At 38.6% G+C, this 15,422-nt stretch overlaps 1 protein-coding gene across 5 annotated transcripts in view; it reads left to right on the top strand.

Annotated features, from left to right (window-relative positions):
• LOC107743942 (serine/threonine-protein phosphatase 2B catalytic subunit alpha isoform) overlaps positions 1 to 15,200 on the top strand; it is a 275,392-nt gene extending 260,192 nt beyond the window's left edge. Inside the window, exons 13-16 of one of the 5 annotated variants that reach the window (XM_016557400.1) lie at positions 1,252 to 1,349; positions 1,670 to 1,678; positions 7,269 to 7,298; positions 14,119 to 15,200. In XM_016557400.1, coding sequence (XP_016412886.1) covers positions 1,252 to 1,349; positions 1,670 to 1,678; positions 7,269 to 7,298; positions 14,119 to 14,303 — 322 coding nt within the window. In that variant the 3' untranslated portion in view covers positions 14,304 to 15,200. The remainder of the gene's footprint in view (positions 1 to 1,251; positions 1,350 to 1,669; positions 1,679 to 7,268; positions 7,299 to 14,118) is intronic. The other 4 variants (XM_016557401.1, XM_016557402.1, XM_016557403.1 and 1 more) reach the window with 4 other exon arrangements.
• The last annotated feature ends 222 nt before the right edge of the window (positions 15,201 to 15,422 follow it).

Here is a 15,422-nt window from a genome sequence, read left to right on the forward strand (position 1 = left end):
CTTAACTTTTATAAAGAATATCTCTTTGGATTTGAGACTTTAGTCTTTGCAACTTTACAGATCTTCTTTATGCACCAAAAGCTTGTAACACTTCAAAGAGAAAGGAAAAATTGAAATCGTATCATATGACCCCTTTAAATCTACCAGTTGCGGTTGCTTCCGGGCGAGCGGATTCTCCGCAGCATTCTCGTCTCCGCTCTGTTGCTATGAGTCATCAGGATTGATGCACGTTCACAGTGATTTGCTGGTCTGCGGCAGATTTAATGTGCGAGGTAAGCTGCATGAACGCTAAAGAAAGTGATCGGGTTGATGTGCGCAGTGGCGGTTCTACATTGAATTACACCCTGGGCGAGACCCACTTCGAGCTATTTCTGCGTCATCGCACATGCTATCAGTTTCGGACCTCTTGGGTTCAGTCTGATCGAGTGTTTACATGCACTCTCAATCGTATTAGAAAAGGAATAAACCACCCCCTAAAGATGTTTACATCCCTCAGTTGTCCTCAGTGTGAAAAGATGGATCTCAAAATCATGCAGTCATTGTTGGAAAGGGTTCAAATACACAAAAATGCTGAAAAACCAAAGAATTTGTGGGTCCTGAAGGATTTTTCTGAAGAACAGCAAGCAGTTAACTGTTCAGGACAAAAAAGGGACTCATGAACAACTATCACTAAACAAAAAAATACAGCTTTGGATCATTCAGGTAACAACACAGTATTAAGAATCAAGTGTATGTAAATTTCAGAACGTCATTTGGTACACTTTTGACTTCAACTGTATATTTAATTTAGTGTTTGATAACTTTATTAAATTTCTGTATATTTCCTACTTGCTGAAGGGCACAGGTATGACATATTATAATGGGTTTATGTAATGATTGTTTTAAATTCACTTAAATTATGTAATAAATGTTATTTTTTAAAGTCTAATAAATGTTAAAAATGATAGCTCTCACTTATACTGTAATGTTGAATGGCTATAGTCAATGGTTTAATATTAGGAGAAAAATAAGAATTTCCTAGAGACATCAGTAGTATTGGTATCAGTGATATTCGCCTTCAGTCATAAATAAGATGACATTAAACAAATATTAAAAATATATAATACAAATATTGTGTGTGAGTGTGTGTGTAAAATAAAGAATTTACAGCTGGTAAACTGTCTAAATTCTTACACCATTGGCAGTTATTGTGCATGCATTTTTAAATATTTGTGTGTTAATATTTATACGTAAAAACATGTTCTGTTATAGAGAGGAGAGTGAGAGCGTTTTGACGTTGAAGGGTCTCACTCCAACTGGCATGCTACCCAGTGGCGTTCTGTCTGGAGGCAAAGAGAAACTCCAGAATGGTGAGATACACACACACAGGTCCTTGTGGTCAGGAATATGTAAATCACTTTAAGCAAACTGTGATATCATATTTCTTATGATTTTTTCACACTTAGAACAACCTTAACACATACAACTACGCATATATCGAATTGATATTTATTCAGTATATGCTCTGTGCACCCCCTGGTGGTTGTTTTATGAAACTTATATTATTTCCTCTTTGCTTCCTTTCCTTTGGCTTCTGTCTCTCTCTCTCTCTCTCTCTCTCTCTCTCTCTCTCTCTGTCTTTTCAATATTTGTCAAATATTGTCTTCTCTTCATTCTCTTGTCTCCCTAGAAACTGCAGGTATAATCAGTTGTGCAAGTATAATTCTTTCAGATCATCTGTTCTTAAGAAACACAGTTTCACTCTTTGCCACCGTTTATATAAAGGAGCCCCAAAGGAATTAATACAAATGCTTTTGTTCATGATAGAGTCATGACTCAAGGAACATGCTCTCAGTTTATTTTTAATCTCAGATTCACTGTGTCCAGTATTATTACCACTTTTTGGTGGATAAGATATCAGTAAGGAATCTTAAAGATTTCTGAGAATACTATTGCAGGGAAATTGACTACAATTAACATAAGGGCAAAACTAGCACATTTAGATGTATTGATTGCTTTATAGGAATAAATACTACCTATAGTTGTACTATCACAAGTAAAATGTAACAATGTAACCTTAATATATATACTGTTATGGACAAACAAGACGTGAGACATGCGGATCCATTCGCAAGCTTTATTTAGGGACGTGGTCAAAACGGTGAGCGTCAAATGATGGCAAACAGATATATTGAGGGCAAGACACAAGAATAGTCCAGTGAACGGGCGTGGGGTCGATCTCTGGCGAACAAAGTCCAAACAGGGTAATCCAAAGGGTAAATCCGAAACACAGGCGATTATCCAGGCGAGGGGTAAACAGTATCCGAACAGGGCGAGACGAAGGGGTAATTCGAAATACACAGGCAGTGATCAGAACAGAGAAAACAGACAAAGCAAGACTAAGCTAAGACTAGGAAACTTAAGCAGGCTCTGTAACGTAGCTATCACTGACTAGCGATATGCGCATTCAATGCTCGGCAGTGAGAGAGAGGAAGTCCATGGCTGTGTCCGAAATCGTCCCCTATACCCTTAAATAGGGCACTATTTGAGGGAACAGCCATTTTTAGTGGTGTCCGAAACCATAGTGGACGTTCTCGAGTGCACTCATTCAATCCCACAATGCACTGCAAAAACGAGTGTACAACTGGTGCACGCTCAACAGCTAGAGAATGCCCATAATGCACCGTGAGAGTCACACGCCGAATGAATTCCCGCATATCGCCAGAGATGGCGCCCGCAGCTGAATAATCAATCCGTTCATTTTTACAAAGCGCTCATCCATGGCGTACAGCATAATGTACAACACGGGTATAAATTCATTGTAAATTGATTATTAAATTGTTTGATTAGGGTTTATACATAATTTCCGTGACAAGAGTTCAAGATAAATCCTTTAATCTTACTACTGGAGCTGCTAGTTTGCTAGTTTCAAATGATTAATAAACAGCAAGCACAAACTATGCAAAAGCGGCATTCCTTCCGGTGCACTCAGTGTCCGAATTCACTATGGTAATGGTACCTCTATATATCAAAAGTGTAGTGAATTTGCTTTCACCAACCTAGAGAGGCGAAATAGTGTAGTGATGGGTACTCACGTCACCAATGAATTTATGATTTTTGAATCACATGTCACTTAAGGTGTGGTTATGAGTACATCACATAACAAAGATTGGTGGGATCTCTAACAAGTAGAACCTCTTTCTGCATCATCAACACAAGGAAGACACAAGTATAATAAAATAGATTTATTAACAAAAGATAGACAAGAGTAATCAACAAATACTAAATGAATACCATGAATGAAAAAGGAATAATGAGCATAAGATGCATAAACTGCAAGTAATTATGTTGGGTGTTGCAATGTCAGAGCTACGTCTGGAAAGATAAACTGCTGCTACTCTGAAACAAATAAGGTGAAGAACCTTATTATGCATCAAACAAATACTTAAAAGATTATTTGTTATCAAGGCAAGGCAAGGCAAGTTTATTTATATAGCACATTTCATACACAATGGTAATTCAAAGTGCTTTACATAAAAGAAAAGAAAAAAAAATAATCACAACAATAAAACAAGGCATTTAAAAACTTTGAACTTTGATCAAGTGCAATCAGCTATATAATATCTAATGTAATATCATGTATAATCGTATACTGATAATATACAACAATGCCAAGGTCTCTGGAGGAGGTTTGGATAAGTGATTTGGTTAAGTTCTCTGTGGTTGAGTGAGCAGTCTGGTGGCGGTGACTTCATCCACTGGTTGTGCTGGCACAATGCAGTGGGGAAAGGAGCAGGAATCTAATAAGTACCTTGAAGTGAAGGTCTGCTCGCCGGAGCTTAACCTTGTTTGTCTGTGTGTCTTCTGCCTCTCTGGGATAGAGACTCAGAGCATGGTCAATCCGCTTTGTCTCTCTAGGATGGAGACTCAAGACGTGCTGCATCTGTTGTTGTCTCGCTGGACAAAGACTCTAAATATCTAAAAAGGTTGGAGGCTCAGAACGTGGTTGTATCTTTTGCTGCCTCACAAGCTGGGGACTCAGGACTTGGTATCTGCTATTGCCTCTTCCCACATGGGCCAGAGGCTCAGAACGTTGATGTTTCTGTCTCTCGGGATGGGAGACTCGGAACAAGTGTATCTGCTAGTGTCTCCCCCTTGCAGGGCTCAGACTCAGAACGGATATCTGTTACAGTCTCTCTGGATGAAAGACTCAGAAAGGATTGTTTCTGTTACTGCCTTCCCTGTATCAGGCCAGAGACTCAGAACGGAGGTTGATCTGCTATTGTCTCACCCTTGCGGGGCTCAGACTCAGAACGAGTGTAGCTGTTATTGCCTCTTCCCTCACAGGACTCAGACACAGTACGGAGGTTGATCTGCTATTATCTCACCCTTGCGGGGCTCAGACTCAGAACGAGTGTAGCTATTATTGCCTCTTCCCTCACAGGACTCAGACTCAGTACGGAGGTTGATCTGCTATTATCTCACCCTTGCGGGGCTCAGACTCAGAACGAGTGTAGCTGTTATTGCCTCTTCCCTCACGGGACTCAGACTCAGTACGGAGGTTTATCTGCTATTGTCTCACCCTTGCGGGGCTCAGACTCAGAACGAGTGTAGCTGTTAATTCCCTCACGGGACTCAGACTCAGTACGGAGGTTGATCTGCTATTGTCTTACCCTTGCAGGCAGGAGACTCAGAACGGATATCTGTTACAGTCTGTCTGTACGAAAGACTCTTGAAAGAACTTGTTGATCTGTTAGTATCCCTTCCCTTTCAGGACTCAAAGGGAAGGTACCTTTATCTCTTTCCAATGAGGAGGAGATTGCAATTTGGCACTTCTCCATTTCCAGGCTGTGATTGGCTGTTTCCATCAGAGTGGGGGGACATGGTGTGGCCCACCCTTCTTTCCTCCTGGGGAACTTATTTGCATAGTCCAACCACACATTTAGTTTGTGTAAGATGTTGCACTACACATTGCTGTCACTGAGAATACTTATTTCTCTGAATAAGTATAAGATGTGTGTATTGTAGTTTGCATTAAGGTTTGAGAACATAGTTATGAATGGATTTGGATGGAATTCTGTGATCTCTCTTTGTTTCACCCACTGCTGCTGCGTCCAGAGGTACTAAGGAATTTTTATGGCGGTCATAGGCCAAAACTTCAAAAACAGTCTCAAGGTGGGTGAAGGGCAAAAACTGCATTTTGACCAATGAGAATTCCTGTCCTTTCTGGGCTCTGTACCAAAGATGATCTTCTTATCCTCTAAGAGGTGTCTGGCTGTTGTCCTGGCATCGTTATCTGATTAGTCCACCAAGATCTAATCAAAATGTAGCAAACCTTTGTCCACTATTGTGGTCAGAGTGGGGCCCTGGAATGTGCTGTCCACTACAAAAGATCAGGGACAATTTATGTCATGACCTTTTTTAATTGTAAACTTATTTCGCAATATTACTGTTTTTACTGTATTTTTGATCGAATACATGCAGCCTTGAGCATAAGAGAGTAAACTTACTGACACAAAACTTTTAAACAGTAGTGTAATTTTGTGTTGAAACTGGAATTTGGGATATGTACTTGTCCCCTTATTTTATTTTATTTTATTTTTATTTATTTTTTGCTTGATACCTGAAACAGTTACTTTTTTATGTCAAACCAATAAAACCATGATTGATAGTCATTGCAGGTGGCATTAGGCAAAGGGAACATTTTCACTCTAGAGAGCATTTTATTTATGCAGGAATGGTTACCAGTATTTTTGTTCCAACTTTCCTGAAGAGAAAGACAGAATTTTTATTGTGTATTTTAATTGTGCTGAAGGTTACTTTTGGTAACTAGCATAAAGACAGCATATTTGTGCACTAGCACATGCTAACAGACATGAACTAAAAACAAAAAGCTGCAGCTGATTTCATGGGGTCTCCTTGTAATTATTTAATAGGATGGGAGTGTCATGATGCTGGACATAGTGAATCAGAAAGGAAGGAATGTTCCTAAAACACACAAAGTACATTTACATGGTGCTGTTTTCTCATCATTACACAAAGAGGCATGAACAAATATGTCATTTTCAGCACATTATAAAGTGATGTGATACTTTATTGAGGCTTATCTTACATCAGTAATATCATGCCCTTTTACACTGAATACACAAAACTGACAAACTGTGAATGAAAAAGGATAATTGAATAATTGCTCTTGTCATTCTCAAATCAAGGCAGAAATCAAGCTTGCTCTTATCATACTGACATGTTCTGTCCATTACTTTATTTGGCAAGACTTGATCCTATACAGTAAATTCACTGCTTGTGTTTTCCTTGAAGTTTAGCTTTATTTTTAAATACAATGTTTAATTAAACATTACACTATGTTACCCAAATTTGATATGAGTGGCCATGTTTGCATGTGGCTAGCTGGTTTGGGAACATGTCAGATGTAGAGTGATGTCAGCAATGTTCTGCTACAGCATTGATAGAATCACAAAAGATGCCCAACCATTATCTCTACACGGACATCATTGTGCTTCTACTTGCAATGTTGTGACCCCCATTACTGCTGAAGTCTTTATGTGTGTGTGCATCTGCATTGCTGTTTTGTAGTTTTTACAGCGTATTCTTGTAGTTTTATATGATTACTTGTGATAATTGTAGTAAGTGTTGAATGTGGATTGTGTTGAATATAGACAATGCTGAGGATGGCGGTTTGTCAGATTCTGTTTGCAGACACAACTTTAATGAAGATCAAAACACACACACACACACACACACACACACACAAAGTTGCTTATCCAAGTTGCTGTAAAAACCCTTGAAGCTTTTGGGTATTTCTTCCTCTTGCTTTGGTGTTACCAGTCATGATAAATAATGACATTTAGTTCTCCTGGTACATTATGCAGATTTTAAACTAAAGCAATGAAAGACACAATCACTGATCTCCTTTATATCACTTGGATTGCTTTGACTGACCATTAAGTCTGACGTACTTTCACTTCCTCATTAAATTCCAATTTGTGTCATGACTTTTTGTGTCCCACAACCATTGCTCATAGTGGGAGTCAAATCTGTTTACATGTCACGTTGCTTCATCTGAAACTAACTACCCATTGTTCATGCTGCTCTCTCTACCCTCTAATGTCCCCCTGTCTTGGCCTCGTAGTGAGCCTAGTGTATTTAATGATGTAAAGATGTTGTGTGTCCATTTGGGCTCTTTTTTTCTGTTCATCTGACTGGACAAATGTAACATGTTCTACTCACCTCTCTTACTCGTTTTGCAATTCCCCTCTTCTTCTCTTCAGCTACTATTGAGGCTATAGAGGCAGATGAAGGTAAATAGGTCCACAGCTCCTTCCCCTCTTTCTGTTGCATTTGTGCAACAGTTAAAGGGTTCTACAGGGTTCATCCATGTCCATGTAGTTTGTGTAGTGTGTTGAGCGTTTGGCCAGATTACACTGTGCTGTTAGTGTGTTGAGCAGAAGTAAGAAAAGAAAAGATGAATCACACACACACACACACAAACAAACACATAAACTATGATTGTTTTAAAGGGGGATCAAAGAGTTCTGGACAAAATATGTTTACTCGATGGAGCTATGACCAATAAACTCATGGTAACATAATGCAGAGAGAATGCACAATAGTCTAGGGTGACCATACGTGCCATTTTCCCAGGACGCGTCCTGGCCAGGATTTCTATATTGCCTAAAATATCTAGGTTTTGGCTTTGTTTGCGTGTGCAGACCGATCGGTGTATGACATCAAAATACCTCGAGAGCATTTTGAAAGCATAAGGAACCGTCTGTAGGGTATTTTGATGTCATACACCAATCGGTCTGCACACGCAAACAAAGCCAAAACCTAGATATTTTAGGCAATATAGAAATCCTGGCCAGGACGCGTCCTGGGAAAATGGCACGTATGGTCACCCTACAATAGTCATATTTCAAAAATACAATTTAATTGTATTTACAATAAGAATATTTTTTCTGCAAACATAGAGTGCTTATTTGTGGCACAAACACCGAGTCCTATTAATGCAAAATAGTGTTTTCATCATCCTAAAACTGCCTGGACCCCTTTAAAACAATAAGCTGATGTAGTTGTCCTTTGTTCTTGCACACATTTTCCATTTAAATTGCTTAATATTAGCTCTAGACTCAAAACACACACATACATTTGTGGGTCTCCCTTGGTTAAAAAGAATGAAAATTTCAGCAAGAACAATATCAGCTGCTTGCCAAATAGCAGGTTTGTAACTGCTATTTACAGCCTACGTGTTCTGTGGTTGTTCATGAACATTTCTCCTAGAGGAAGAGGTGCCAACTGTGTTGATACTCCAGTCCATTATTTTCTTTCACTTTGTGGTTACTCTGTGACTGTTTCGTGTCCTTGTGTTTCTCTTTGTAACACTTCTAATAACCTGTGTCTGCCCTGTGCTATGCAGCAACACAGATCTTGTTCATTGTGCATACAAGACCCTCTGCTAAATAGCTGGTGAACAAAAAAAAAAGATCTTTGTATTTCCCTGTAGTTTGCTGCATGTTTTTTTACAGGTGTAACATGTGGTTAGCTTAGCACCAAGTTCCTTTTTGGTATTATATTAGTGTATGTTTGCCATCATTCATTTTTGTTTGGCTATTCAGATGATTTCATCCTCTAGCTTCATCCTTGAACTTTTATTTTTGAACGTGGTGCGAAGCTCTGTTCTAGATAGCCAGAGAATGCTCAGGTTTGTGCAGGATATCTTGAAAACATTTTCAGTGAGTGATGCAGGGAACACTACTTCATTCCGAGGCCCTCCAGAACCGAGACCGCCCAGCACTGCCCCAGTAATCCTACAATTGACCTATCGGTAAGCCCCGCCCCCCTTAGTTACTGTTGCTCCCTCAGACAAACAAACGGAGCTGCTCACTCTCTTACAATGACAGCTGTCTAGTGTGAAAACCTTGTCCCATGATGTTGTTGAACAATTTTGGACACAGAAGGGCCACCATTCAAGTGGGAATTAAATATTCCATGGAGGAATATATAAAATATTTGAAAATAAATATGGTGGGTAACTCGAAGCGAGGGTTAACAGATCACAATGCAAGTGAGAGAGGCCTCATGTTACGGTCGTCACGATCGCGAATGACAACATGCAGGATCAACACTGTTCATGTACCCCATAATACGATTAAATTAATGTACATTTAATTAGTTTAATATCGAGAGGCACTAAAATGTACACCTTCGTTTATATGTTTTTGACCTACACTGTAACTTACATGACGTGAGAACAGTCCGCTATTTAGGTTTGTACATTAGCATGGACTCATTAACTTTAACGTTAGCTAGTTTTAGCCAGAGATACCTTGCTGAAACGCAAGATGACATTAGCGTTCTGCTTGAGCAGATGAAAATTGTAACTTAATGAGAGTATGACAACCAGAAAACAAATGTTTTTGTCTTCATTGGGATTGGGGTTGAATGCTTAGGGACATTTTGCTCTGTTTTGTTTGGGTTTAGGAAATGTAATAAAATTAATTATATTGCCTATCATCTCAGGATACCTGGAATCAGTGTTACAAGTACCCCAGACACATTGTTTTTCCATTTTTGTAGCATAAACACCATCAAACCGATGCGAGCTTCAGATCTTCCAATGTTTCTCTATGGCGCTGAAACCTAAAGATATCAGAGTCCGCTCCCCGTGCAACTGATACTCGACTGCCATTGGCTCATCTGCGTTCGAGGGGAGGGGCTTACCGATAGGTCAATTGGTGACCACTGTGGATATTTTGTTTCACCTTATATATGCTTTATAATACCTTGCTTAAAGTACTTTGCAAGAAGTGTTGTCTATGTGACATATATCTTTTGTGTGTTAGTATATATATATATATATATATATATATATATATACTATGATAAACAGGGCTTGACATTAACACCCCCCAACCCAAGTGGATTTCAGCTGTGGTGGGTAACATGGTCACTCCCACTAGTCACTTCAGCGGGCTGAATTTTATATATAGTAACAGAGATCGACATTAATGCTTGTCTAGAACAAGTAGATTTTTTGAAGGGGCAAGTGAAAGAGAATTTTACTTGCCCGACCAGACAACAAACGTGATTAAAACATCTAATTAGGGAATCACCAAAATTTCATGGAGAATGATTCTGATTTTATTACATTTGGTGAAAACAGCAATTTATAGTGGATAATGTACTGACAGTGACAAGGTCATGCAGTTGAGGCTCACGCAGCCTCTGTGTGTGAAAGAATCTACATTTATTCATTTGGCAGACATTTATTCATTTGACAGATGGTTTTATCCAAAGCGACTTAAAATTGAGGAATACAACAAGCGATTTACTGTCAGATGGCAATAAACATGAGAAGTGCCTGTAATACAAGGTTTCAGTCATCGTTCAAAGTAGTAAAAGCTAGGACAGGAAGGGATAAGGATAGTAAGAGAGCAGAAAAAGGAATAGATTTTTTTTTATGAAGAAGCAGTTAGATGCTCACAGAAAAGATGAGTTTTCAGTTGTTTCTTGTAGATTGTGAGGGATTTGGCTGTACGGATGGAGTTAGGTAGGTCATTCCACCAACAGGGTATGGTGAAAGAGAACGTCCTGGAGAGAGATTTTGTGCCTCTCTGCAATGGAACCACGAGCCGCCGCTCGTTTACTGACCACAGGCTTCTGGAGGGGATGTAGACACTTAGAAGAGAGTAGGGATATGCCGGTATCAATTTTTCATGTTGCGATTAATTGCTAATGCTTTTATCACGGTATGCGGTATTATCACGATATTGAAATTTAGTTTTAAAAAAGTGCTGTCATAATACAGTATAACAGGTTTAATAAATTTTTTCTTATAACAAAAATAACTGAACATTTAAATGCAATAAAGCAATACAGAAAAATGTATAAAGTTAAAAGTTTTACACAGATTAAAGTGCAAAAGAACTATAAAGACCAATAGGTATCACTTTACAATAAGACCTCATTAGTTAACCTTAGTTAATGCATTAACATTCACAATGAGCAATAGCTACATTTGCTACAGAAGTTATTAATCTTTGTTTAAAAAATACAAGTCTTAGTTCATGTTAGCTCATTAAATAACACAGTTGCAACTTTCGATTTTAACAACGTGTTATTAAATATTGGAATACCTAAGATTAATGAATGTTCAGAAGAATTTTTCATTGGCAGTTTGTTAACTAATGAATTAACTAATGTTAACTAATGAAGCCCTAATGTAAAGTGTGACCGAACAATAAAGAATCAAAACACTTTCAAACAATATCTAGGGCATGTTGTAGTCCAGATTAAAATGTAAAAAAAAGTTTGAAAATAAATAGCCTATTAAGTCTAAATATTTAAGTATTTGGTGCTGTGATGAACATCATAGCAAATACACAAATCTGAATGGCTGTTTAAATCATTTAAACATGATTCAGAAACAGGAAGTAGTGCAGCTGCTTTGTTTACAGGGTTTCCGGGGTAACGGCTGCATTTAAATGAATTATTGTTATTATTATTATTATTTCTGCAGTTTAGCGCCATCTGCTGTCAGAGTGTGAAAGTGCGCTTTCATCCAGAGCGTCTCTCACGTGTTCCGCCATGTGCTTCTCGTCCGCGCTTGTTTACATCTGAGCACACGTGCGTCTTTCACGCAGCATACAGCGGTGTTGTGCATTTTGACCAGTTGATGGGAAAAGTATTCTTAAAATGCATTCAAAATTCTGAATAATTTGTAATATATAATTATTCACGGTATTTAGAAGTGCCCACTATAACAATATCGTGCATATTCATTACCGTGATATATCGCATTACCGAATACCAGCACAAGTCTAGAAGAGAGTGGAGGTAGGACGGTGCAGAGCCTGTGACTGTTCTGTAGGCAAGCACCAATGACTTGAACTTGATGCGAGCTGCGACTGGTAGACAGTGCAGAGAGATGAGAAGCGGTGTGACATGGGCCCTCTTGGGCTCATTGAAAACAAGATGTGCTGCTGCATTTTGAATCATTTGCAGAGGTCTGATTGTGCATGTTGGGAGTCCAGCCAGAAGAGCATTGCAATAGTCCAGCCTAGAAATGACAAGGGCCTGGACGAGAAGCTGTGTTGCATGTTTGGACAGGAAGGGTCTGATCTTCCTGATGTTGTGTAGTGCAAACCTGCATGATCGTGCTATTTTTGCAATATGATCTTTAAAGGTCAGCTGATCATCAAGGATCACCCCAAGATTCCTGGCTGAACCCAATGGGATTATTATTGTTGATGAGCCCAGTTGGATGGTAAACTGGTGCTGTACTGATGGAATGGATGGGAAGATGAGAAGCTCTGTCTTTGCCAGGTTGAGTTGCAGGTGATGTTCTTTCATCCATGCTGAGATGTCCGCCAGGCAGTCTGAGATATGAGCAGGTACCGTTGGATCATCTGGTTGAAATAAAATGTAGAGCTGCGTGTCATTAGCATAGCAATGGTAGGAAAAAAATGATGGGTCCCAGTGATGTAGTGTATATAGCGAAGAGGAGGGGTCCAAGAACGGATCCCTGAGGAACGCCAGTGACCAGTTGATGTGATTTGGATACCTCTCCTCCCCAAGACACCCTGGAAGACCTACCTTGAGGTAAGACTCAAACCAGTGGAGTGCAGTTCTGGTGATGCTCAGCGATGAGAGGATGGACAGAAGGATTTGATGATTAACAGTGTTGAATGCAGCAGATAGATCTAGCAGAATGAGAACTGAAGATTTGGACTCAGCTCTTGCACTCCGTAGCGCTTCAGTGACTAAAAGCAAGGCAGTTTCAGTTAAATGTCCACTTTTGAATCTGGATTGGTTATTGTCCAGCAGGTTGTTCTGTGAGAGGAAGGAAGACACTTGGTTGAACACAACGCATTCAAGTGATTTTGCTATGAACGGGAGGAGAGAGGCGGGTCTGTAGCTCTCAACAAGTGAAGCGTCTAGTGTCGGCTTTTTAAGCAGTGGGGTTACCCAAGCCTGCTTGAATGCAGTGGGGAAAGCAACATGTTAAGCAACATGATATGACCAAAAGCCTAGTTAAGCAACATGATATGACAAAAAGAGTGCAGTTTATCCTGAAAACCAGTATGACTGCAAATTTGACATTGATTTTATGCTAGAGTTACATTTACATTGTCATTTAGCAGACGCTTTTATCCAAAGCGACTTACAAATGAGGACAATGGAAACAATCAAAATCAACAAAAGAGCAATATGCAAGTGCTATGACAAGTCTCAGTTTGTGCTCGATTTAACGAAAATAGTTTCAAACAAAGATCACAGCATTAGTCGCACATGTCTGAGCAACACACATGGTGTTTCGTTACCAAATGATTCAGTGTATAGAACGAATCATTGATTCAATAACACATTCATAAAGACAGGTTGGTTCATTCTTGAATGAATCAGCTGTCTGATCGAATTGTTTGAATGAATGACTCAATAAGACTTGCTGCCACCTGCTGGAGGTTTACTTTCATATTTAAAAGTATTTCATATTTGTATTAGAAGTAAAAAAAACTTTTAATTTAAAATTGTAATTTAAAACATAACATTACTTATGCAGTTGTAATTTTGCAGTGTAAATGCATTCATGGCATTCATGGCATGCTACATTTGAGCTTCATTACATTTATCTGTGTAAAAATGCATCTAAATGCCACTTCATCTGCTTCACTTTATTCTGTTTTGTTGATTCTGATTTCATTTGTTTGGTAACAGTCCTATAGTGTCTAATTATATTAACTGTAATTATTAGTAAAATGTAACTATTTGATATGAAAAATTATGCATACATTTAATAAGGTTAATAAAAAGACTGCCTTTTATATAGGTAAATATGACCTGGAGATCAGTTTAAGTAAATTTTAGTATGCAGTCGTGAACTTATCATATAATCATATGAAATGTAATTTCCCAGCAACAATATTATGACCGGTGAAAATGCTGAGTGGCTAGTAATTTTGAAAAACCACTAGCCACTGTAGCTGGTGAGCAAAAAAGTTAATGTCAAGCCCTGATGATAAATATCATACTACTAGTTCTCTGTTACTTCAAGCAGTTAAATTCCAAAATAAACTAGGCTGTGTGTACTTGTTATACCATCTTTCTTTCTTTCTACCACAGCAATTAAAGGCTTCTCACCTCAGCACAAGATCAGCAGCTTTGAGGAGGCTAAAGGGCTGGACCGCATCAATGAGCGAATGCCACCCCGCCGTGACGCCAGCCTCAACTCCCTTAATAAGGCTCTGTCATCAGAGACCAATGGCACAGAGGGCAAGGCCTGCAGCGGCAGCGGTAATATCCAGTGATCCCACACCGTTCCTGCACGGTCGCCGCAACAATTAAGCCCCTCCCTATCTTTTTTCATGCCATAGTTGATGGGGGGAAAGGAAAGATTTTGAGTGTAGATTTTGAGAAAAGGAGAAAGAGAAGAAGGACAGGAGAAATAAAGGAGAGAAGAGCTGAGAGGGAGAGCAGCATTTCAAACATAATTCAGAGTGATACTCACTAGTCTTTGAATATGCCTTTTTTTTTCTTTTTTTGGCTTAAAAACATGAATATTTGTCATCTGTTCACTCTTTTCTGATTGATTTGGGAGGGGGGATGATCTTGATTTCGACACAGGGAATTACAGCAGGCAAGAGATCTTATGTGAAAACACCTTTACTTATTGGATATAGGATTTTTTTTCTCTTTTTGTGTGTAACTTCTTGCAAACTATTGTACGTTTACAAAAATACAGCACTAAAAATGGACAGAACGTAAAAAAAAAAGTTTTTAACAAAAAGGGTGTACAAACTAAGGACTATTTATTAATACCTTTTTGCTACTCTTATAAACTAGCTCTAGAGTAAATTAGGCAGTCTTAAAAGAATATTGCAACATTGTTATAATGCCAAAAATGGAATGTTTTATGGTTTTGTACAGATTATGCTTACCTCAGGTTTCTTTGGTGTGTGCTTGGATCCTACTTTCTGTATTATTACAAGCTAGCTTGATGAATATGAATTTTCTTGGAGTTTAAAAACTGGAATTTATTTTTATTTATTTTTTTGCATACTGTACGTATGTCTTTGTTTTATTTGGGTGGCCTGGGGGTGCATTTATTGTGGCTTGCTGTAAGTTCTGTGATTTTCCTCCCCCTTTTTCAAATATTGAGAATAAACCATATATGCTATACATATATATATTAAAAAAGAAGAAAAGAAAGAAAAAAGAATAAGGAAAGTGAGAAAGAAAAATTGATTAATGGAAAATATCTGCCTATGCATGTTTTGTAATACTTGATTAAGAATATTGAATTACCTTAGCTGCCAAAGCCTGTTTTTACCTGTAGTGTGCTTAGTGGACAAATCCTGAAAATGTACCACCATTCTTAGTTATAACACTTGGAAAAGCTTTAGGCTTGTTTTGTAATCAAAGCATCT

This window comes from Sinocyclocheilus rhinocerous, unplaced genomic scaffold (genome assembly GCF_001515625.1).
Source record: "Sinocyclocheilus rhinocerous isolate Xijiao unplaced genomic scaffold, SAMN03320098_v1.1 scaffold1549, whole genome shotgun sequence".
Taxonomy (NCBI): domain Eukaryota; kingdom Metazoa; phylum Chordata; class Actinopteri; order Cypriniformes; family Cyprinidae; genus Sinocyclocheilus; species Sinocyclocheilus rhinocerous.